Raw genomic sequence first — 26,572 nt, 5'->3', positions numbered from 1 at the left:
GGCTAAATCTCTAAAAACTTACGCGTTTCGGCAAAAGTCTGCCTTCATCAGGGTAACCAAAATAACCAGATAATACCTGCCATGAGCATAACCACATTCACTATCGGGAGGCGCTATAGTCACTCTCGTAGGAGAATTTTGCTTTCACTATCTAACATAAATAAAGTTATTCAACATGTGCGGCCGATAGCTCCGCCCCTTTCGCTACATGAGCAAAGCTACAGTCACTGAGTGCATCATCGGGGTAATTAAAGTGCACTTATTAGTTTTTTCAGTGTGAACACACTACTTGCACTATTTATACTACAAAATGGTGTAGAATAGTGCATAAGTATGCAATTTGGGACGCACCTCCTGTTCACAGGACCTTTAAATCCTTCATGTTGTCCTAACAGAATCGATTGTGTGGCATCCAGCGTTTTTCTTACAGTGCTTTGATGAAATGCAAACTGTAGTCCGGCTCTTACCCAGAAAGGACACGCAGACTTTGCAGAAAGTGCTGAACTGGAACTTGTTGGCCGCCTCCAGGAGGGTTTTGGCGTTCACAGAGTCGATGATGAGCGATCCGGTGTAAACGAACTCCAGCAGAAGCTCCAGAACATCTGAACTGATGTTGCTCATCGAAAGCTGCATCTTCTCTCCGCTTCTGTTCTCTGCTGATAACCTGCACACAGCATGAGGAGCGTCAGAAAACACACGCACGCACACACGCGCGCACCCACACACAAAAAAGCACACACAGACATGCACGCACACACACATGCACAGAGTCTCCATTACAGCTGACTGAAAAGAGATGATACTCCAGTCTTGTTTTAAAACTATTATAATAAACAACTGAAAAATGTGAAAAAAAAAACAAACAAATATAAAACTCTAAATAAAAAAATCATACAAATAAATGTTTATTATTTAGACTGTTAAATTATTGACTTAAGCACTGGGGGTGGCACAGTGGCGCAGTGGGTAGCACAATCGCCTCACAGCAAGAAGGTCGCTGGTTCGAGCCCCTGTTGGGTCAGTTGGCATTTCTTTGTGGAGTCTGCTTGTTTCCCCCACAGTCCAAACACATGCCCTATAGAGGAATTAAATAAACTTAATTGGCTGCAGTGAATGAGTGTGTATGGATGTTTCCCAGTACTGGGTTGCAGCTGGAGGAGCATCAGCTGTGTAAAACATATGCTGGCCTATTTGTTGGTCCATTCCGCTGTGGCAACCCCTGATTAATAAAGGGATTAAGCCTAAGTATAATGGATGGATGAATTTCTACAATTGTGAAATAACGGCACAATTACAATAAATTTTCGTATTTTACAAATAACTAAAATAAAGTGAATAATATGTAAAACACAAATATTTACTTGCATGAAAAAAAAATATTTTATCAGCTTTTTATATTTTTTTATAATATAACATTTTTGTTTGTTTGAATATATATATATATATATATATATATATATATATATATATATATATATATATATATATATATATATAACAAAAATGTTATATTTAGAAAAAATATAAAAAGCTGAATAAAAAATATTAATGCTGAATTAATAATATTATATTGATAGTGATGTCTGTTAAACAAAAATATAAATTTCAAATATAAATTTCAAAAATATAAATTTCAAATATAAATTTCAAAAATATAAACTTGTTTTAAGTACTGACTATTATGCTAACTCATTCATTCATTCATTTTCTTTTCGGCTAAGTCCCTGCATTAATCTGGGGTCGCCACAGAACGAACCACCAAGTTTTTCATCATACGTTTCACGCAGTGGATGCCCTTCCTGTCGCAACCCATCTCAGGGAAACATCCATACACACCCATTCACATTCATACACTACGGACAATTTAGCGTAACCAATTCACCTGTACCACATGTCTTTGGACTGTGGGGGGAAGCGGAGCACCTGGACAAAACCCACGCATACGCAGGGGGAACATGCAAACTCCACACAGAAACGCCAACTGACCCAGCAGAGGCTTGAACCTGCAGCCTTCTTGCTGTGAGGCGACAGCACTACCTACTGCGCCACCTATTATGCTAACTACAATAATAAAATAACTACAAAAACTACAATAATAATCACTGTCACCTCACAGCAAGGTCACTGGTTTGAGCCTCAGCAGGGTGAGTTGGCATTTCTGTGTGTAGTTTGCATGTTCTCCCACTGTTGGTGTGAGTTTTTCTCTGGGTGCTCCAGTTTCACCCACAGTCCAAGCACATGGTGAATTGGGTATGCTAAAACTGACCATAGTGTTTGTGTGTGAATAAGAGTGTATGGGTGTTTCCTAGTAATGGGTTGCAGCTGGAAGGGCATCCGCTGCATAAAACATGCTGGATAAGTTGGCGGTTCATTCTGCTGTGGCGACCCCAGATTAATAAAAGGACTAAGCCGAAAATAAAATAAACGAATGAATTAATAATGTGCAAAAACAAAAATATTTACTTGATGACAAATGCAGAAAATTATTCGTACAAACAAAAATCTGCACTACAGTAATATATAAAACTGAAAATTTATCAAAAATATTAATACTGAATTAAAATTATATAGTTGATAATGAAAACTGTTAAACGTAAATAAAAATAATAAATAAAAATTAATTAATAGAAACGTAACTTTAGGTACGGACTAAAATTCTAACTAAATACTACTGTACGAAATAATTACGAAAACAAAACATGTTTCACTAGTAATTAATTTAAAGTCAACAATATGTGGCATCATTGTGGCTCAGTGGTTAGTACTTTGGTCTCACAGCAAGAAGTTTGCTGGTTCGAGTCCCAGCTGGGCCATTTGTCATTTCTATGTGGTGTTTACATGTTCTCCCTGTGTTGGCGTGGGTTTCCTCCGGGTGCTCCGGTTACGCCCAGTCCAAACACATTCATTACAGGTGAACTGAACGAACTAAATTTGCCATAGTGTATGAGTGTGTGTGTATGTGTGTGTGTGTGTGTGTGTGTGTGTGTGTGTGTGTGTGTGTGTGTGTGTGTGTGTGTGTGTGTGTAATTGTGTATGGGTGTTTCCCAGTACTGGATAGCAGCTGGAAGAGCATCCACTACATAAAACATAAGCTGGAATAAGAAGCACCCTTTAATAGATGGTCATGTCCAGTGGGAGGTTAGATATCCAAATAATCCTAATAATAAAATTTACTCATCCTGTTCTACTCAAACACATGCATTAAAGGTGAAGTGTGCAGGTTCTGACTAGTTATTAGCAGCAGATTGCAAACCTGAAAGCTTTTGACCAAATTTCAAGAGAGTAAATATACATATTTTTTAGATAGGATAAAATTAAGTTGCAATTGGAAAAACTGCATGGCATTGTCAAAGCATGTGCTCCAGTAGAATAGGATGAATTGTTAATGCATTTTCAAGTTGCAACAGAATTGCAATGGAATTTTAACATTAAAAAAATGACACTCTTTATCATAAAGAAACTTGAGGATCTGATTTACTCACATGAGCTTGCATGAAATACATGCAGAGAAATAAATGGATAAATAAATGAATGAATAATTCAATTAATAATTTTTTTTCAATAAAATGAAATAAATAAACATAAAAGAAAAAAAGAAAAAACAAAATAAAATAAATAAAAATAAAATAAATTAAAAAATTTGAAAACAAATTAATAAATTAAAATAAAATAAAAATAAGAACAAATAAAATAAAATAAATAACAAATAATAAAGTATAATAAAATTCAATTCAATTAAATAAAAATAAAATAAAATTGAAAAGCCAGGTTTTACCATGAAAATGTACTTTCCAATGTAGCTTTTCATTTCAGTGAAAAATGTAATCAAATAAATCATACAACATCATACCTGTGTTGTTAGATGTGTGCGTTTTCAGTAAAATCACAAACAGAATTTCTCAATAACATCTAAACGTTCAGGCGATTGAGCTCTAGTGTGTGCCATTTACAGTAGTAAATCTGGTCCTTAAAAAAATAGTTCACCCCGAAAAATGTAAATTAGCTCATAATTCACTCACCCTCGAGCCATCATCAGTGTATATGACTTCATTCTGTCAGACAAACCCATTCGGAGTAGTTTTATATTTTGTCCTAACTCTTCTGGGAAAAGTTTTGTCCAAGGGAAAAAAAACACAGATTTCAGTTCAGTTTAGTTTAAAGCTTTACTAATCCCATTAAGACTACTTGGCTTGGTGTTACTGTATAATGTTAAACAGTACATTAGTCTTTGTGTTTGTGTTTGTGTTGTTGTTCAAATATGTTATGCTAACTTCTATTTTTGCCTTTTTGTTTTAATTTGTTATTATGTTAATATTCTGTATATTATGTTTTCAGAATACTCAATTCTGATTGGTCAGTCACAACATTCAAAAGGTATGTTATTCTGAGATAACAACCACTAAATAAAACAAGCTCATCTGAGAACGTCGAATCAACTCATATGTTTCTGCTTGTCTGTCATGCCAGAATTGTAGATTGTTTGGTGCCATTTATTGAATAAATATTACATAGGTTTGTACGCTCTACTCAAATGGTTTAGTTTCTGTCAGCTTTGACTTTTTGACAATTTGTTGCCATCTTGTGTCTGAATAATGAGCAGGTTAGTGTATACTCCATCAGCTGTTTTAGTTTCTGTTATCTTTGTGTTTTTGATTGTTTGGCGCCATCTTGTGTCTGAAGGTTAGTGTATACTCCATCAGCTGTTTTAGTTTCTGTCAGCTTTGCTCTTTTAACTGTTTGGCAACATCTTGTGTCTGAATAATGCACAGGATATTGTATACTCAATCTGCTGTTTTAGTTTCTGTCAGCTTTGTGTTTTTGACTTTGGCTCCATCTTGTGTCTGAATAATGCGCAGGTTAGTGTATACTCCATCAGCTGTTTTAGTTTCTATTAGCTTTGCATTTTTGACTTTGCCGACATCTTGTGTCTGAATAATGCACAGGTTTGTGTATACTCCATCAGCTGTTTTAGTTTCTGTCAGCTTTGTGTTTTTGACTGTTTGGCGCCATCTTGCGTTTGAAAAATGCGTGGTTAGTGTATACTCCATCAGCTGTTTTCGTTTCTGTCAGCTTTGTGTTTTTGACTGTTTGGCAACATTTTGTGTCTAAATAATTCACAGGTTAGTGTATACTCCATCAGCTGTTTTCGTTTCTGCCAGCTTTGTGTTTTTGACTGTATGGCACCATTTTGTGTCTGAATAATGCGCAGGTTAGTGTATACTCCATCAGCTGTTTTAGTTTCTGTTAGCTTTGCATTTTTGACTTTGCCGCCATCTTGTGTCTGAATAATGCGCAGGTTAGTGTATACTCCATCAGCTGTTTTAGTTTCTGTCAGCTTTGCATTTTTGACTATTTGGCATCATCTTGTGTCTAAATAATTTACAGGTTAGTGTATATTCCATCAGCTGTTTTCGTTTCTGTCAGCTTTGTGTTTAAATAAAGTATTAATAATCTTTCACAGCTTAAAACAATGTTTTCACTTTATTATATTTTTTGGCAAATAGTCATGTAATAAGTTGGATAAAGTACATCCAGGATGATTGATTTTACAGAAAAAAAGCCTTTCAGTCTTATTCAACAGTGCTCTGCTTCATGTCAGGCTGCCAATAAACCTGTCGAGCATTATTCTGCTATTCTCAACCTCCTGAATGTACTTATATGATTGTGATACATTGCATCCCCCACTGAAAACAAGACAAATCTAGGTATATGAGGTATATCTCAAGGGGTTAATCCTAATAAAAGAATACAGTATTTACACAAGATGCATTCGGCTGCCGCCAGACAGGTGTTAATATTTTAAAATAAGAATTATTTCTTCTTTGTATCTGCTTCACAAGACAAGTGTTAAGTCCCTGGTGACATAGGAGTTGTTTCATGAGGTGCTTTTGAAAATTTGTAATTAAAAGATGCTATCCAAAACCATTATACAGAAGGGATGCTTTATAAAATCATAAACTAATCCAACTGTGTTCGTCTGACAAAAAAAAAAAAAAGTTATATACATCAAGGATGGCTTGAGGTTGAGTACATTATGGGGGAATTTTCATTTTGGGTGAACTGTTCTTTTAATGAACACATGCAAAGACAATCTCACACTAATGTGACAGACAGACAGATATACATACAGACAAACAGACAGTCAGTATGATGAAAACAGGGAAGGAAAGGAAGGGGAAAGAATCAGTTTTTCCTGCCACAGGGAACCAGCAGCCATCCTATAGGGAAAGGGACCCTTCCATGACTGGGATGAGGATTTACTTTCAAACACCTGCCAAAACAGAGTTCAACACGGCCTGCGTACGAACGGTCAAATTAGTTGTTATTAAGAGGTTTGGAGGCAAAAGGCAGAGCGTGAGGTGAGGTGGGAGTCTCTGGCGCTGGCTGAAAAAAAACAAAACAAGAAATGTTACTCCTGAAAAGAAAAACAAAAATGCAAAGTTTATTGCTGTCAGGTGTGAGCGGAGGAGGAGAAATATTAAGAAAGAAAAGGCAAAACAAAAGGAGTGGACCATTTAGAAGTGGGGAAACAGAAATCAGCCCTCTCCCTATCTCTCTCTGTTCCTGAGATCAATTAGAGAAATCTAAATCCACACTCCCACTCGCACCATTTCCAGAAACACTCACGAAACTGCTTTTGGCCCTCAATTTATTCTAAAGTACACATTTCTGCCCTAAAAAAAATCTATGTAGTCTTTCATTTTGCTGTATTATATTGATAAGTCTGGTGAAAATACAGTGACGGAGGAATTGCATTCAAAATAGGAAACTTTGAATGCAGCGGTGCATATTATATGCATGACTATTTTGGACTTAAAAATGCCTTTATATTCGAGGAGAGTGCACATCAGTATCTGTTGTACAGACATCCTATAATACAGTGACCAATTAAATAAAAAAAAAGAAATGTAGAAATGCATGCGTGCATAAAAAAACTATTATACAAGCATGTGTGCATAACTAAATAAATGAATGCATGCATGCAAGCATAATACAATATACAAATGCAGACATGCATGACTCAATATATGCACAAACAAACAAACTTGTGCAGCAAAATAGCTTTTAAGTATAATTTTACTTCCAAGTATGAAATCTATACGGTTCTCAGAACCTTTATTTTTGGTGTATTATATTGATAAGTCTGGTGAAAGTACAGTGACATGAAAACTGCATTCAAAATAGAAAACAGGCTTTGAATGCAGCGGTGCATAATATATGCATGACTATTTTAGTTTCTGAAAACGCCTTTATATTTACAGACTGTGCACATGTACCAGCTGTATAGACATCCCACAATAGTGACCAGTTAAACAAAAATTAGGAAATGCATAAATGAATGCATGCATAAAAAAGTTTGCAAGCACATATGCATGAATAAATAAGTGAATGCATGAATAATACAAATGCATATGCTCATGACTTGGGCCAGACAAAATCTGCAGATATTTTTTGCCATTTCTGTGCAAAACTGTGTTAAAATTTGTGCGGAATTATTTTGAGAGTATCATAACTAAAACCTTAATATATGAAATAAAAGCTAATACCTTTTTAACTTTTATTTAATGTTTACAATGCAAATCCAATTAGATCCACTTTATTGGTAAATGAAGGAAGTCTCACATATAAAACATCACCTAAAAGAAATAAAAATATTACTTTAAAAACAGTATTGTAAATAAATCTTATGAATAGTTTCATATTAGTCAATAATATTACTGTAATAAATAAAAAAAAATAGAATAAATATACATTTACACACATTTACACAAGTAAATAAACAGAATCTACGATAGGCTAAAAATCTGCGGGATTCTGCATGTGCAGATTTCGTGTGGGCCTACTCATAATTATATGCACAAACAAACAAACAAACTTGTGCTAGATTTTATATTATATTATAAATAGATTTTAACTATAATTGTACTTCCAAGTATGAAAAATATGTGGTTCTCAGAACCTTTATTTTTGGTGTATTATATTGATAAGTCTTGGTGAAAGTACAGTGACAGGAAAACTGCATTCAAAAAAGAAAACTGGCTTTAAATGTAGCGGTGCATAATATATGCATGACTATTTTAGTTTCTGAAAACGCCTTTATATTTACAGACTGTGCACATGTATCAGCTGTATAGACATCCCACAATAGCGACCAGTTAAACAAAAATTAGGAAATGCATAAATGAATGCATGCATAAAAAAGTTTGAATAATACAAATGCATATGCTCAAGACATGGGCCAGACAGAATCTGCAGATATTTTTTGCCATTTCTGTGCAGAATTGTGTTAAAAATCTGGATTTATGCGAAATTATTTTGAGAGTATCATAACTAAAACCTTAATATATGAAATAAAAGCTAATACCTTTTTAACTTTTATTTAATGTTTACAATGCAAATCCAATTAGATCCACTTTATTGGTAAATGAAGGAAGTCTCACATATAACACATCACCTAAAAAAAAGAAAATATTACTTTAAAAACTGTATTGTAAATAAATCATATGAATATTTTCATATTAGTCAATAATATTACTATAATAATAATAAAAAAAATTGAATAAATATAAATTTACACACATTTACACAAGTAAATAAACAGAATCAACGATGGGTTAAAAATCTGCGGAAATTTGTGGGATTCTGCACGTGCAGATTCCGTGTGGGCCTACTCATGATTATATGCACAAACAAACAAACTTGTGCTGCAAAATAGATTTAAGGTATAATTTTACCTTCAAGTATGACATCTATACGGTTCTCAGAACCTTTATTTTTGATTATATTGATGAGTCCTGTGAAACTACAGTGACAGGAAAACTGCATTCAAAATAGAAAACAGGCTTTGAATGCAGCGGTGCATAATATATGCATGACTATTTTGGTTTCTGAAAACACCTTTATATTTACAGACTGTGCACATGTGTCAGTATACAGACATCCCACAATATAGTGACCAACTAAATAAAAATGAAGAAATGCATAAATGCATGCAGGCGTAAAAAACAAGTATGCAAACTAGGGTTGGACTGATGGCCAATAGACAACACGATGCTAAGTCAGCATCGCCGATCCTCCGCCCCGCCCCCGTCGCAAACCCGCTCACTAAAAATACACACTCAGGCCCCGTTTACACTAATATGTCTTAATCTTAAAATGGCATTTTAGAACGAAAATTATCCAAATCCACACCGTGTTTTACCTAGCATTTCTGAACAGCCCTCCGTCCACTGAAAACGCACATCACGTGACGACACACACAGCCACACACACTGTCATGCGCTCCTCTGAGCTCTAGAGAGCAGTGCACGTCGGACAGTTTATCAAGGATGTACTGCTGGAAGGTTTCTCACTATAGTTGTTAAACGTGATATTCAGACATCCCAAGTCTCCTGGAAGCTCAGAGAGTCTCTATGCATTTGCAGGACTATATATAATAAAGATAATGCCCACAAAAGAGTGATAATCTCCTGGAAATCATGCTTCTCCCTCTCAGTCCTTAAATATGTCGCGCACCCTTATCACCCCCTGATCCCTCCACGCTTTTCAGACACGTCACGCGCACTCTGTCAACCCACCCCCTGGTTTTCACATGAAGTCCATCACGATGTTTCACATGAGACATCGTACGATGCCAAATTGGTCGACATCGCCCGAACCCTAATGCAAACATGCATGCATGGCTAAATAAATGAATGCATGCATAATACAAATGCATATACGCATGAATATATGCACAAACCAATGCTTCAAAATAGCTTGTAGCTGATCTTAAAGTATGAAATAAATCTAAATCCACACTCCCACCATTATCAGAAACTTCTGCCTCAGAAAATCGCTTTGTGGGCCTTCATTTCGTTCTACAGTACACATTTTATGCACAGAATCTATGTGGTTATCAGAATCTTTCTTTGTGTTGTATTATACTGATAAGACTGGGGAAAATACAGGGATGGAAGAATTACTTTTAAAAGATTAAACAATAACGTATGCATGACTGTGTTGGTTTCTAAAATGCCTTTATATTCTCTGACGGCGCACATGTATCAACACGACTCAGTTATATAGACTTCCCACAATACAGTGAGCAATTAAAAAAGTATTAATGAACGCATAAACAGACGCATGCATAGTTGCATAAAATAAATGCATGCATGCATAAAAAATAAACATGCATGCGTGATAAAATACACAAACAAACAAACCTGTGTTACAAAATAGCTTTTAGCTACTGTATAATTTTAAAGTATAAAATAAATCTAAATCCACACTCCCACTCACTGCATTTTCAGAAACACTCAGCCTCACAAAATCGCTTTTGGGCCTTCATTTTATTCTAAAGTACAAAATTCTGCCCTGAAAAAAAATCTATGTGCTTCTCAAAATCTTTCTTTGTGTTGTATTATGCTGGTAAGACTGGTGAAATTAGAGTGATGGAGGAATTACATTTAAAATGGGAAATAATAGCATATGCCAGACTATGTTGGTTTTCTAAAATGCCTGTATATTCTCGCACATGTGTCAGTTCTACATCCATTCAACAATACAGTAATAATTTAAATAAATATCAATAAATATTGATAATAAATGCATGCAGACATGCATAAAAACAAGTATGCAAGCATGTATGTATATTTATAAATCATTTATTAAGCATTAGCAAATAGTGAACTCATTATTTGTTAAGTATTAACTCTACATTAATAAGTGTTAGTAAGCAGTTTATAACTGCAGCTACAAATGCTCCATTCTTGACTTATAAGCACCTATATAATGTGCTTATTAATTGTATTTTCATACTTATTGATTTATTTTTCATTACTAAATTAAGTATCAAATTATTTATAAACTGTATTTAAGAGTAGTTGAGGGTTTTTAGGATCATTCAGAATGAGTTAGTAAATGATTAATAAACTATTGAAATCAACGTTTATATGTCTTATTATTCAGGCATATACTAATGGTTACTATATATTTTAATAAATGCTTTATTAACTCAACTTCATGCAGTTTTGTGAGCTAATCTAAAGTGAGGACTATTTATGCTTTATAAATCCCTTATGAATGACAAATAAAGGCTCAGTTACATTCTAAACAGGAAAAAATACATTATTCATTTCTCTTCAATTAAAGATACACAAATGAAACTGCACTTCAAATGAAAAATAAATCTATGCAACCTGATCTAAAATAAAATCACTGTAGTGCTTAAACATGACATCTTATTATAATGTTAAATTATTATATTGTTGTTGTTTTATCTAGTTTTATGTCATATTTTGGCACTCCTGTTATTTTGCAATGTTTAAACTTTACAGTAATTTTACTTTTTTTAGAAAGATTGCATAGATTATTGTTAATTTGATTCTGAGCCTTTAATAGTCATTTATAAGGGATTTATAAAGCATGAATAGTCCTCACTTTAGATTAGGTCACAAAACTGCATGAAGTTGAGTTAATAAAGCATTTATTAACATATTAGTTAACTATTAATATATGCCTGAATAATGAGATATATAAATGTTGATTTCAATAGTTTATTAATCATTTACTAACTCATTCTGAATGATCCTTAAAACCCTCAACTACTCTTAAATACAAAGGGTTTGTAAATAATTCCATACTTAACTTAGTAATGAAAAATAAAACAATAACTAAGTATGAAAATACAATTATTAAACACATTATATAGGTGCTTATAAGTCAAGAATAGAGCATTTGTATCTGCAGTTATAAACTGCTTACTAAAGTTTATTAATGTAGAGTTAATACTTAACAGATAATGAATTCACAATTTGCTAATGCTTAATAAATGATTTATAGTGTGTAGTTATTATAAAGTGTTACCCTTTATGTCATAATGTCAATTAATCTTACACATTCATTTATTGTGCAGAATTTGGAGCTGTGTCAGTTTTGCCCCTTAAAGGTAAATCTTGTAGAATTGAACTAATTGGATCTGGCTTTTTCTACAGATATATTTATACCATATTCATACCTTTTAACTGATTAAATCTAACAGTATTCGATTCTGACATTGTTTAGATTGATTATAAGAAATCTGACAAAATACATTTTAAGAAAAACATTAAATCCAAAGGGTAGCTACAGTTACTGATAAACTTCATTGTGATTGATTTTTTGAGTGCATGCACACATAAGAAAATATATAAATGCATATACAGATGACTAAATAAATACATAAATGCACAAACTTGTGCTACACAAGAGCGTTTCAGCTATTATTTTATTTTCAAGTGTGAAACAAATGTCTGCTCTGAAAAAAAAAAAAAAAATGTTGGTTATCAAAATATTTCTTTCTGACCAGCACGAACTACAACTATTATATTGATTAGACTGGGAAAATATGGGGATGAAAGTACGACACTCAAACAGAGTGGAGAGAAAAAAAGCCTTTTACAATGACAGGGGTCTCTAAAATAGACACAATTTCCATTTTTTCCATTTTCCTGGAAACGTCGAGCGGACTCATTTACCTACGTCCTTGAGAGAAAAAGTGGTCTGAAATACAAAGAAAAAATAATAATAATAATCTATAAACGTGAGAGCTTTCTTTGTTTCTGTGTTCGCTGACAGACTGTCGGATGACATTATTACTGATTATACACCTGAGCACAGATTCATCAGCGCTTGCTTTCATGAATTCCTTTTTTTTTTTTTTTTTTTTTTTTTACAGCAAACGTGTTATTAAACCTGTAAATGGTCTTTTTTTTTTTTTTTTTAGGTGGAACTACTTTTCTAGCCGTGCTTCATGTATAATTTACTACCTCAACCGCTTTGGGTTTTTAGAAACGTAAGGCCAGTCGAATTGAAATCAAGTAACCATCTAAAACAGACACATGCCAATTGTTAAAATTATACTGTTCAATCAAAGCAACCACATACACTCAAAACAGCTTAAATGAGCTGAAGCAACACAATTTTTGAGTTTTTAAGGGGAGGAACTTAATTTTGTTATGTCCAATATACTTAAATGGTTAAATTAATCAATTTGTTTTGGGACAAGATTAAAGAATTATGTGGAACCCTACATTTTACATGGTGTAGATTTAAATATATAAGTAATAAATACAGTTTTAGATTATATAAAAACAAATATATGTCAAAAACGTATTTAAATATCAGATTTTGGCCCCTTTTTTTGCCTTTTTGCTTTAGGTGGAACTACTTTTCTCAACTTAATCGATTTGTTTTGGGACAGCATTAAAGAATTGTGTGGAACCCTAATATTTTACAGTGTAGATTAAAATACATGAGTAATAAATAAATTTATACAGTATATATATATATATATATATATATATATATATATATATATATATATATATATATATATATATATATATATATATATATATATATATATATATATATATGCAAATGTATGTCAAAAACGTATTCCAGTATTAGATATTGGCCCCTTTTTTTGCTTTAGGTGGAACTACTTTTCTCAACTTAATCGATTTGTTTTGGGACAGCATTAAAGAATTGTGTGGAACCCTAATATTTTACAGTGTAGATTAAAATACATGAGTAATAAATAAATTTATACAGTATATATATATATATATATATATATATATATATATATATATATATATATATATATATATATATATATATATATATATATATATATATATATATATATGCAAATGTATGTCAAAAACGTATTCCAGTATTAGATATTGGCCCCTTTTTTTGCTTTAGGTGGAACTACTTTTCTCAACTTAATCGATTTGTTTTGGGACAGCATTAAAGAATTGTGTGGAACACTAATATTTTACAGTGTAGATTGAGATATACGAGTAATAAATACATTTATACAGTATATAAGTAGAAATATATGTCAAAAACGTATTTCAGTATTAGATTTTGGCCCCTTTTTTTGCTTTAGGTGGAACTACTTTTCTAGCCGTGCTTCGTGTATAATTCACTACCTCAGCTGCTCAGGTTTTCTTTATACAAAAAATAAAGCCAGTCCAATTGAAATCAAGACCAGTACACCATCTAAAAGCAGGTTTATATTTATTGTTAAAATCATACACCACATACACCTTTTTGTTTTGTAGTTTGTACTAACTACTTATTTAAAATGAGTTGAAACAACAATTCTGAAGATTTTGGGGGGAACAACTTAATTTTTTTATGTTCAATCTACTTAAATTTGTTTCCAATCTATTTGTTTTGGGGCAACATAACAAAAAAAAATAGTGGAACCCTAATATTTTACAGTGTAGATTGAAATATATGAGTAATAAATACATTTCTACAGTACACAAATGCAAATATAGGTCAAAAACGTATTTAAATATCAGATTTTGGCCCCTCTTTTGCTTTAGGTGGAACTACTTTTCTAGCCGTGCTTCATGTATAATTTATTACCTCAGCTGCTCAGGGTTTTTAGAAACGTAAAGCCAGTCTAATTGAAATCAAGACAGGTACACCATCTAAAAGCAGGTTTATACTTATTGTTAAAAATATACTTTCTAATGAAAAAGTGACCACATACACCTTTTTTTTGTAGTTTGTACGAACTACTTATTTAAAATGAGTTGAAACAACACAATTCTAGAGATTTTGGGGGGAACAACGTAATTTATTTATGTTCAATCTACTTAAATTTGTTACCAATCCATTTGTTTAGGGACAACATCACAAAAAATGTGTGGAACCCTAATATTTTTCAGGACAACATGAAAGAATTGTGTGGAAGCCTTCATTTTCCAGTGTAGATTGAAATATATGAATAATAAACAATGTTGTATACGAGTAATAAAGTAATCATTCATTTCATTGGTTCGTTTATTTTCCTTCGGCTTAGTCCATTTATTCGTCAGGGGTCGCCACAGCGGAATAAACCGCCAACTTATCCAGCATATGTTGTACACAGCGAATATCCTTCCAGCTGCAACCCAGTACTGGGAAACACCCATATACTCTTCATCAATTCACCTATATAGCGCATGTGCTTGGACTGTGGACAGTTGTCTACAGAACTAACCATCATTATTCACTGACTTGTTTTATTACTCAAACCTGCCTTAGTAACCTAGTTAAGTCTTTTAAAGTCAATTTAAGCTGAATACTTTTATCTTGCAAAATATGTAGTCAAATATTATGTACTGTCATCATTATTTGTCATTTATAAGGGATTTATAAAGCATAAATAGTCCTCACTTTAGATTAGCTCACAAAACTAGATGAAGTTGAGTTAATAAAGCATTTATTAACATACATAGTAACCATTAATATATGCCTGAATAATAAGATATGTAAATGTTGATTTCAATAGTTTAATAATCATGTACTAACTCATTATGAATGATCCTAAAAACCTCAACTGCACTTAAATACAAATGGTTTGTAAATAATGCGATACTTCATTTAGTAATGAAAAATAAATCATCAACAAAGTATGAAAGTACGATTATTAAACACATTTTAAATATGTTTGTAAGTCAAGAATAGAGCATTTGTAGCTGCAGTTATAAACTGCTTACTAACGCTTATTAATGTAGAGTTAATACTGAACAGATGATGAATTCACTATTTGCTAATGATTAATAAATGATTTATAGTGTGTAGTTATTATAAAGTGTAACAGAAAAATCTTATTTCTTTAACCTCATAGCCAGCACTCTGATGAGAACGCATTGAGGCACTGTTTTTCTACATGTCAATGTTTACATCACTTTAGCATGGTACTCACATGCAAAAAAGGTGTCTTTGCTTAATATTTTACAATTTCAAAATTTGTGGAATGTGAAACCTTCAGTGCGTGTGGTCATCAGACTTCTCCACAATTAAGGAGAGGGAGAAAATCACAAGACATTGTCTCAGAAAAATAATTCCAGAAATTTCATTTTGCATAATACTGGAGTCAAATTCAAAACATATACTCCGGAGATGTGTGGCTTTTGACCTATTACCTCTCCTATTCCCTATACTTATTTTTTTATGAAATAACAAAATGTTTAATGTGGCGCAATTTTTTTTACATAACTTAAGCATCTATAAGTTTTTTTCATTTTGAGCATAATAAACTCTAGATGATGGATAACAAACCCCAGGGTGTCTTCTTTCCAAAGATAAATAAACTTTGAATGTAGACCAAATCATTCAGCAACTGTAAATGTTTCAACTTGGGAAGATCATTTTTGAGAAAGTGCCTCTGACGGTGAGGGAGAGAAGGACATCGACACAGCCTCGGAAAACTTTTTACAGAAATCTCATTTTGCATGCTATCCTATTCAAATTTGAAATATAAACTCATGAAATACTTGGCTTTCAAGTCACTTTTTTTCTAGGACACTACATTAATGTTTTCCCTATGTTTCTTAATGGAAAACAAATATTGAGCATTATACAAATTTTTTTTTCGTCATGACTTTATAATGTATAACTTTTTATATTTTTTAACATGTAACTTCTCCATTTACCACACTAAAGCTCAAAGTATCTTCTTTCCAATGATACCTAATTTGGGTTTGTAGCTTACTGGAGTCAGGAACTGTTACTATTTAAAGTTAGGTGGGTGTAAATCCCCAAAATTGAGTGCTGGCTAACAGAAATTGGGAGAAAATTACAAAAGAATTCAAATTCATAATAATCCTGACTTCAACTATATGCATCTATTTATTATTGCAACATCAAGATTCAATTTTAATTAGGGATTTTATTCTTTTTAAAAATGTATATTTCAATATATGTGAAACATATGTGGAAAATATTGCACTTCTTTATGGGAACTACTGATTTAACTCATTTTCAACCAAAGAAGCAACAGCAAGCAGCCCAAAAATGCCAAGCAGACCTCAGAGCGCTAGAACTTCAGAGTTAAGTGTCCATTTTAATGGAACAAAACAAATCAAGAGTTGTCAAACTAAAGTGGGCTCTTCAACCCCAGCTCCCCGTCTCAGACTAATAACGCAGTGTCTATGCTAATACATACGCCAAAACACTCAGAAAGTGGCAGCATGATGGATGCGCTGCCTGAAATCAAGCACAAATATTCAATAAAATCCAGCAGACAGACCCAATCTCTGGAGATATTGTGAAATTCATAAGCGCCGCAGCGTTCTGTGGATGTGAACGAGCTAGCGCTAATGGCTGTACATCACATCCGAACACAGATCCACTCAGCGCATGATTGGCTAAATGAATGAATCACTTTTTAAAGGGGACCTATTATGCATCTTTTTACAACATGTAAATGAGTCCCTGACGTGTATATCTGAGAAGTTTCTCTCGAAATATCACACAAATAATGTTTCATGAGTCTTTGAAGCTGACCCTTAAGCCTAGCTCACACTACAGGATTTTAAGCCTGACATGGAGTAAACGAGCTCGCCAACAGATCTGGCTGTGACCGGGGAAAAATCTGCGGGTGCTCGGCGCTCGCCAGTCTTTACGTGTGAACTACTAAACAATGCATAAAAGAGGCTCGCTGATGCGTCGCTGACACCTCACAGACGAAAATCCAATATTTAGCATGCTGAATAATCCGAAGCAGTCGGCCGACATGCGGTCAGATATAGTGACGAGCTGCAGCCAATGAGAGAGCATATCAGCATAAGCTGAATGGCCATGTGCTCAGGAGCTCAACAGAACCGTCTGTGATTGGCCAGAATGGACATCGAAGCACTCACTTTATTCTGTATTAACACGGACACGAGAGTAGGCGATATTAACGGTGGAGCTAGAATTCTGTAACTATTAGAATAACCATACTGCTCATTCTGACCATTCTCTACGGTGGCCGGGAAGTGCAAAACAACAAGTGTTAAACGCTTTTACAAAGCTCAAAACAAATTTACATATTGAAAAACATTTTTACCGATCATCAGACACAATTACATAGGAAAAACTATTTTAGCAAGGACGAAACCAATTTACATTTTAGAAAAAAATTAACAAGACTCAAAACACTTTTACAAGTCCCGAAACAAACTTACAATTACAGATTCCTTACGGAAAGGGAATGCACCACACATCGGAAGTGACCCGGAATGTACCACACACCGGAAAATGTCAGCTTGTATGTGACTCTGTAAACACAGGTTGCCACGAGTCTACAACTGTAAAAATCAATTCAAAATTGTTTGATAAGGTGCGTGCGACGTGTCTGAAGAGCGAGGAGGAATGCAGTGGAGAGGGGTGAGAAGGGTGCGCGATGTATTTGAGGTCCGGGAGAGAGACGCACGATTTCTAGGAGATTATCACTCGTTTTTGGGCCATCCAGGAGTTTCTGTGCATTTGCAGGAGACTCCCTACTCATAATTCTCTCTTCATATAGCCGTATACCTATTACATATCCATAAAACACTGTGATATAACTGGACTCTAGAACTAGACTAGAATCGATCCGCACCAGAGATTGTTTCAATCGAGCCAAGACCACTTCAGGCAAGCGATCTCGTACCGATTGTTTTTGTGTGGATCTGAGTGCGATTCCTGGATTCACATATACTAAACGAACCGCGCTAACTCAGCAAACGAGACAGGTTCCAAAACAAAAGTCTAGGTGAGAAAGCACCCTAAATACTACCTTGAAAGATTGAAACGCTGTTAGTGATGTCATCAGCACACAAGCAGCCAATGGTGTTTAGCTTTTTCTGATGACCACTCCCTCAAAATTTCATTGGCTGTGGTTTGGTAGCTTGACGGAGTTGTTGTCAGATCATGTAGTGTGTGACCCCAACCAACCCCCCCCCCCCCCCCCCCCTCTTGTCAATCATTTACATACTGTCGTGTAGAGTGAACACCACAGAGATTAAGGGTGCTTTCACACTAGCACTTTTGGTCCGCACCTGGGTTCGTTTGACGTCATAGTATGGTACATTCAGCTAGAGTAAACATGTCTTCTGAACTCGGGTGCGCACCCATGAACCGTACCAGAGTCCGCCTGAAAGAGGTGGTCTGGGGTACGGTTCATGCAAACTCTGGTACGGTTCACTTCTGAAGTGAATGCAATCGTACCAAATAACGGAAGTGAGCCGCCAACTGTACAACAAACTATCGTTTTCATAACGTTCGTTCGTGTGTGTGTTTGTGTGTCTGTGTCACGTTTCATACCTTGGTGACACGCGCGGGACTGAGCCAGAGCAAACACAGTGATACACAGTGATGATGTCTGCTTGTGTCCTCCAAAAACAGTTCTTGCAGACACTGTGTGATGTTCTGAATGTTTATAATAATGCGGCAGATGGACGCGAGTTGCTTTCTGTATGTCCAAAACCAAAAGCTTCAGTTAAAGCAGAATGGCCGCGATGTGCGGACGTCTTTCCATTTCGGCGCTTGCTTTCGTGACCGTCACCTAACAACAGCTGTAAACAAAACAGCAGCTCGATGATGCAAGCGTACCGGGGTTCAGAAGGAAAAAGACAGTGTGAACACAAACTAACCGAGGAGGTGGCAGGGGAAGACAATCGAACTTGGGTACAGTCCAGGCAATTGAACCAAGTGTGAAAGCACCCTAAAAGACAAAATTAGGTAATGTAATGTGAACAGCACAGCGATCTGCCAATGTTAAAAATCCTGTAGTGTGAACTAGGCTTTATAGGTTTTGATTCTAATCGTGCCTGTCACTTTAAATGCAAATGAGATTTTAAAAAGAGGGCGGAGATTTAAATGCCTCTGTGTCACCATAGTGGCAGATTCAAACGCTCACTCAAGGCTGTTTATGCCAATGAGGGAGAGATTGTCACTAGTAGGAAGTGCTCTTCCCCTCTGATGACACGTGCAAAGGGAGAATGTCTATCAAAGTGTTTCTGCAGACTGTTTATATCAAGTGTGAATATAAAAAACGCAATTAATTAATGTTTACCATTGGAGGCTGGCTAAATTTAAACATTGCTGCCCCACAACTGTGTTTAAACTCCTTATAAAAGTGATTTTTGCATAATAGGTCCACTTCAAATGCACATTTTCCCTGAGTTCTGGACTTCTTTAGATAAGATTGAGGCATTTGACTGATATAAATGACTGACGCATGATAACCACTGAAGTCTCAGCCTGGTTCATTAAAAGGGCGCCAGACATCTCTGATATTAAACTCAGATTACAAGCCAGCGCACACATCGTCTTCAGAGATCAATGTTTCGTCCTGATTTGATGTTCATCATATAGAGCTTTTCTTCCCTAAAAGTTCAAAGATTGAAGTCAATTTTTAATAATGCGCGTCTGAAGTGTTAACAAGCAAATCGTCAGGCTGAATTGGCGTAAGGCTGCTTGCATTTCTGTTTCTCGCTAAATAAATAAATAATAAATGAAGGATTTAGCATGCTGCTGCTTTTACAGATCATGCCATTGATTTTTTTTTTCTTCTGTTAAACAAAGCTGTTGACTCGATTTAATGTAGCATGAATTTACAGCTGTTCCATGTACAGTAGGAACAAATAAACGTCAGATTGATCTTTCCAGCTGAACCCTGCGAGGTTGAAACGTCTGCTCAAATGCTTCACATTGCATTAATAACTCTCGACTGGGTTGCATATATTCTATTTTGTACAAGTAAATAAATGCCTGAATGAGTTAATCAATGAGAATTTCATCTGAATGGTGATGCTATGAGAATGTCACGGTTTACAATGTGCATGATCACACTGTTTAGTTTTGGTTCTAGTTAAGAATGACATGTGTCCTTTTAATACACTCAAAAACACTTTATATGATAAAATATAAAAAGAGCTGAAACAACACAATTCTTGAGATATTTTTTTGGGGGTAAACTTAATTTTTTATGTTTAATCCACTTAAATTATAACAATAATAACCCGTTTACATATGAAAGTGGAATGAACATAAAACAATGAAGTTGTCCCACAAAAAAACTTAGGAATTATGTTGTTTCAACTCATTTAAGTAGTTCTGAAGTAGTTTGAACAAGCATTACCCATGGCAACTATACTTAGCCTCAATCAAGTTTAGTTTTTGGCCCTTCATAAGAAAATTTTGGGTAACACTTTATAATAACTACACACTATAAATCCTTTATTAAGCATTAGCAAACAGTGAATTCATTATCCATTAACCATTAACCTTACATTAATAAACGTTAGTAAGCAGTTTATAACTGCAGCTACAAATGCTCTATTCTTGACTTATAACCACATTTAAAATGTGCTTAATAATTGTATTTTCATACTCAGTAAATGATTAATTTTTCATTTATAAATTAAGTATTGCATTATTTACAAACCAGTTGTATTTAAGAGTAGTTGAGGGTTTTTAGGATCATTCAGAATGAGTAAGTAAATGATTAATAAACTATTGAAATCAATGTTTATATGTCTTATTATTCAGGCATATACTAATAGTCAACTAATATGTTAATAAATGCTTTATTAACTCGACTTCATGCAGTTTTGTGACCTAATCTAAAGTGAGGACTATTCATGCTTTATAAATCCTTTATAAATCACAAATAAAGGCTCAGTTAAATTCTAAACAGGAAAAATGACATTATTCATTCCTATTCATTTAAAGATACACAAATGAAACTGTACTTCAAATAAAAAATAAATCTTTGCAACCTGATCAAAAATAAAAGCACTGTAGAGTTTAAACATTACATTTTATTACATTGTTTAATTATTATATTGTTGTTTTATCCAGTTTTGTTGTATTTTGACACTCCTGTTATTCACCAATGTTTAAACTTTACAGTAATTTTACATTTTAGAAAACATTGCAAAGATTATTGCTCATTTAATTCTGAGCCTTTATTTGTCATTTATAAGGGATTTATAAACCATAAATAGTCCTCACTTTAGATTAGGTCACAAAACTGCATGAAGTTGAGTTAATAAAGCATTTATTAACATATTAGTTGACTATTAATATATGCCTGAATAATAAGACATATAAATGTTGATTTCAATAGTTTATTAATCATTTACTAACTCATTCTGAATGATCCTAAAAACCCTCAACTACTCTTAAATACAACTGGTTTGTAAATAATGCAATACTTAATTTAGTAATGAAAAATTAATCATTTACTGAGTATGAAAATACAATTATTAAGCACATTTTAAATGTGGTTATAAGTCAAGAATAGAGCATTTGTAGCTGCAGTTATAAACTGCTTACTAACGTTTATTAATGTAGAGTTAATGCTTAACGGATAATGAATTCACTATTTGCTAATGCTTAATAAATGATTTATAGTGTGTAGTTATTATAAAGTGTTACCAAATTTTGGAATCCATAGTTTAATGGCTAATTCCTATGAATTCAGTTCTGTCGTACGCCTCCTGAGGCATGGCACCAAACCCCACCCCTAAACGCAACCATCATTAGGGGATGAGGAAAGTTGACTAAATTTCACAAATGAGATCGTGCAAATTCAAAAAGGCTAGGAGTTGCTGTGAGCTAGCACACACTAGAGTGTGAAATTCTCCATTCAGAGCCCGCTGTTTCTGTCCTTCTAGAGGCAGCAGAAACATACCGTACTGTAAATCAGCACATTTTGTGCTTCCTCGAGAACAAACGTCACAGTTATTGCTCCTAATGCAATTTTCATTGCTGCTGCTCGACCTGGACTAAATTCACAATCAAACAGTCTAAAGCCGCCCTTGAAGCTGGCTCCGTACAGTAAATATCACTCAGGAATATGAAAGCATTACAGCAATTCGGCGTGCCGTGGCAACTCTGCTCTGATTGTGTTGCTTAATTTGAGCTGACTGAAATGAGGCTGAGAGAGAGAGAGATGAACGCTGCGTTCAGCGGGTTGTACTGCTGTGCACTTTCATCAAATAATACATCAACCCTACATTAACCCAGAAGCCTTCGTATCGCATCTGATATGCAAATTACTAAGGTCTCCAAATCCACTAGATGCTTTCTGCTGCCTGACTGATTTATTCTCAAGTTCATACTTTTTTTTTTCACTTGTGAATTTTTCTCTGATAAATAAACATAATAACATACTAATAACTACAGTCTGCTGCAATATCCACACAATAAATTGCAAATTTTGGTTCAGAGTATTGAAGAGTTCAATTGCTCGATTGCTGAAAATAATCTGTAAACAATGCATACACCGTAACGCAGTCAACTACATCAAATCAAATCAACATTTACAGAAAGTTAATTCTACTCATTTGAAGAGTTTTGAACAGTGTTGAAGGTAATGAGTTAATTAAATACCCCATTAGTTCAACTTAAATGGAGTAAGTACACAGTACTTATATAGATTCGTTTTTTAATTTAATTGATTTGTAGCAATCGGTTTCTTCAAACAGTTCGAGTTGCCTTAAAGGTGCAGTAGGTGATCGTCTTCAGAAGCATTTTCTTATTGTGCTGATTGAAAGTCTCTTCACAGTCCAATAGTAATGATTACAGTAAATGATCTGAATGTGTTTATATGTATTTTTATATTCAGGGTAAAGCACAAAACTAAAAAATGTTCATCCAATTAAATAGAGTCGGACCGTCATCTCCCATAATTCCGATAAGCAGGTCAGACTGTCTGTCAGCAAATGTATTCCGACTTCTGCGCATCTGTTTACGTAGATCCGCCATTAGCGCGTGCCCGTCTGCAACACAAACGCATGTGCACGAGCGAGCTGAGGGCCGCTCGCAGATGCCGAGTCGGAGCCGGAGGCGCCGAAGGACAGCCGAGCTCGGGCCGATTACTGTAAAGCCAGGCGTGGGTATTAATTCGCCCTTAAAGCGGACGAGACGGCGTCACGAGACGGACCGGGAGAAATCAAATGCTGCATTGAAACTTTTAAAAACCTGAATCAATATTGGAGTTACTTTAGCACGCTGGAGAAAGGACGAGACCATGGCTGAAGTATTACTGTTAGACAGGTAATGTTCTGTGTTAAAACTATTTTAGTCAGGCTAAGCTTATGTCAGATTGTGTTCTGTTATGAATAACTTACATGCACAGACGTGTTGTTCAGCCACTGAAATCTCCCGGTGAAAGATTGATGTGATTATTTTCAGTTTTATAAGGTCCTTTTACAGCATCTATAATGTAGATTTATATTTAGTTTAACAACAAAACACCAGTAAATAGCGCTATTCTGCCTAGCCTGCTTTATTGAGCTGAAGTTGCTTTTATATTCACATTGGGTCATTTTTGAACACTGACTGCCTTCCTATACTGTTTACCGCTACTCTGAATATTCACTCTGAAATAGCATGTAAGTGTGGCAAAGTAATAAATGTAATTCCTGCACGGTGCTGGCACTAACTAACTGGCAAATGACATGAACTAGTGGGTTGTCATAGATATATACACTAGATATCGCATGGGGACCCTGAGTATGCGTCAAAAGCGCCGCCACATTGCTACAGTGCTCCCAGGACAAGTGTCATTCATCCGCACTAGTCAAGACAGTGTTATTACGTGAAGATGCGGGACTTTAGCGCTGTCTACGGGTGTAGTAACGAGCAAACAAAGAAAAAGCACAAAGGCAGAACATTTCATAGATAATTTTTTTCTTTTTCTGTTTTTGTATGTTCTGAACTTTTGTGCTAATCAGGTAACGTTATTGATGATAATACAGTCACTTACTGCCTTCACCATAAGGCAAAGCAGCTCCAACTCGCACTAAACACTCGGCTTATGCTAGTTTTGTTGAATATTGATGTTGCGCTGCCAGAAACTTGTATTATTGTCGCCTAACGTTAGTGAAAGAGTCGTTCGGGGGATTCATTCACAAACGAATCGCTCCCTCCGTCAGTATGAGAAGTGAAAGCAGGAGAGGAGGTGTGTTTCAGGACATGATTAGATCAAATTTAACAGGGAGGGTGAATAGTACATTTCTGTACACACAAACACAAGCTTTTTGTCAGGAATGCCCGTGCGGTCACTGATCCATCAATGTAGAAAAGTGATGTACAATTATAATATTCGTAATTAGAAAAAAATAATTACATACTAACATCCAGGAAAACTCCCGATCATAGAAATATGTGTTTATATATGTGTATATCTCTGGCTTTGGATGGTCACAGTACTCCACTGTACCATGGTCCCTCATTCATTTCAAAGGAGCGCTAGCCTGTAGTAAGATGGCGGCGCTATTGACACATTCCGTCCAATAGACAACAATAGGCCAGGCGACATCTAATGTATATATCTATGGTGGGTTGTCTGTCGGCTGTTGTGACGTGGTCCGCGCGCTCTTGATATCAGGGGGTGTGGCTTTGAATCACAGTCCCTCCCCTCCGTCCAAAGATAATATGCTAAGCGGTTAGCATTTTGGCAGATCACCTACTGCACCTTTAACTTATTGGGTTTTACAGTACTCAGCTGGTTTGAATTCCCTTCATTTATTGGGTTGAACTGTGCTCAAATTGCTTCGTTTACTCAAATGGATTAAGTTCACAGCACTCATTAGGATTCGCTTTTAAACATAAATGGTTTGTTGCAATCAGTTTCCGCAAATGATTTAAGTTACGTTAACGTTTTGAGTTTTACAGTGTAGTGTTATGAACTGAGTTTTGCTGCGTGTATGTTTTTCCGTCTCTATCCATCTCTCTCTCTCTCTACTGGCCTTGTCATTTTCACAGGTACCGCCTACTTCAGAGCACTATTGGCTGACAGGACTGCCAATCCTTATTAACTGTGTGATGATGACTTTTCTCTCTGCCAATCACGCTCGTTGCAGAACGCTTTAAATCGGAAGCTGCAATGGGGAGAGATCAGCTGCTGTTGTTGTTTTGGTGTGTTGTCTATTTGGTGGTGTCCGTGTGTGTTTGTAGCTGTTACTGATGTTGGCTTTGAGTGAGAATAACTAATGTTGACTTTGAGTGAGATTTGTTTGAGAGTTCTGATGTGTGTTTTTACATCTCTCGCTTGCTAATGCTCCATTAAAAAACCTTCTGTGACATTTGACAAAGAAGATCTGGAACAACATAGTAAGTCACGTGACATATATGCACGCAGGATTATTGATGTATAGACACTAGTTAGTGAAGTGTGCCAATTTTGTTTTATAATTTTTTAGTTAGTGTAAGTTCAGGGCGCTTTGCGCTGAAGACTTTTCTTTTTCATATTGTTGTTTTCTCATTTAGTGGATTGGGGAGGAGTTTAAGGGAATATTTTTGTTAAATTTATTTCTTTGATTTGCTAGCGCAAACTTCAGTTCCCTCTCCCAGGTTTTTTTTTTTCAACATTATATTATTGTTTGTCAATATTGTAAATACCGTGGGAGCAATAAATATTTTGCGGTGCTAATTCGTTGTTTTGTGTTTTCTCTTGCGATTCTTCATCATCAGTTTATACTTTGGTCATCTTTATGTTACTCCTTTTAGTTCCCTAGACATATTGCCATCAAGGATCGAAACAGTAGGATAAAGAGAAAAAAGTGTATAGGATGCACAAGGACTAGGGATGTAACAATATTGTAAATACCGTCATACTGCAATAGTTATTTTTTTCAATATTACCGTAGGCGCATGACTCAATAAAACTATATTTCTGAGAAAAGTTTGCTTAGGCGAATGAAGCCAACGGGAGGTAGCGGGAACTACATTTCCCATCAGCCTAGGCGTGGCCATCATCCTTTGCGGTCTGTTGTCACTACAC

At 35.0% G+C, this 26,572-nt stretch overlaps 1 protein-coding gene and 2 long non-coding RNA genes across 8 annotated transcripts in view; 1 reads left to right on the top strand and 2 right to left on the bottom strand.

Moving 5' to 3' along the window:
• The window catches only part of LOC100334314 (kelch-like protein 29), a 376,785-nt gene that overhangs the window by 149,144 nt on the left and 201,069 nt on the right, over positions 1 to 26,572 (bottom strand). For all 6 annotated transcript variants that reach the window (XR_015512889.1, XR_015512890.1, XM_087289939.1 and 3 more), the window contains one exon: positions 468 to 664. Coding sequence is in view for 4 of the 6 variants with exons in the window: in XM_087289939.1 (XP_087146065.1) it covers positions 468 to 664 (197 nt within the window). In the remaining 2 variants the exon portion in view is untranslated. The remainder of the gene's footprint in view (positions 1 to 467; positions 665 to 26,572) is intronic.
• Positions 12,694 to 14,698, top strand: LOC147839886 (uncharacterized). Its single transcript, XR_015513072.1, has 3 exons — positions 12,694 to 13,259; positions 13,811 to 14,022; positions 14,463 to 14,698. It is a non-coding gene; the product is annotated as an uncharacterized LOC147839886 (long non-coding RNA).
• Positions 12,744 to 18,156, bottom strand: LOC147839885 (uncharacterized). The gene is made up of 3 exons (XR_015513078.1): positions 16,647 to 18,156; positions 13,798 to 14,697; positions 12,744 to 13,244 (listed from the first exon to the last, which is right to left on the bottom strand). It is a non-coding gene; the product is annotated as an uncharacterized LOC147839885 (long non-coding RNA).

The sequence above is a fragment of the Danio rerio genome, chromosome 17 (genome assembly GCF_052040795.2).
Source record: "Danio rerio strain M-AB ecotype USA chromosome 17, GRCz13ab, whole genome shotgun sequence".
Lineage (NCBI taxonomy): Eukaryota > Metazoa > Chordata > Actinopteri > Cypriniformes > Danionidae > Danio > Danio rerio.
Note: the sequence above shows the minus strand (reverse complement) of the source record. Positions and strands in the feature narration are given on the sequence as shown.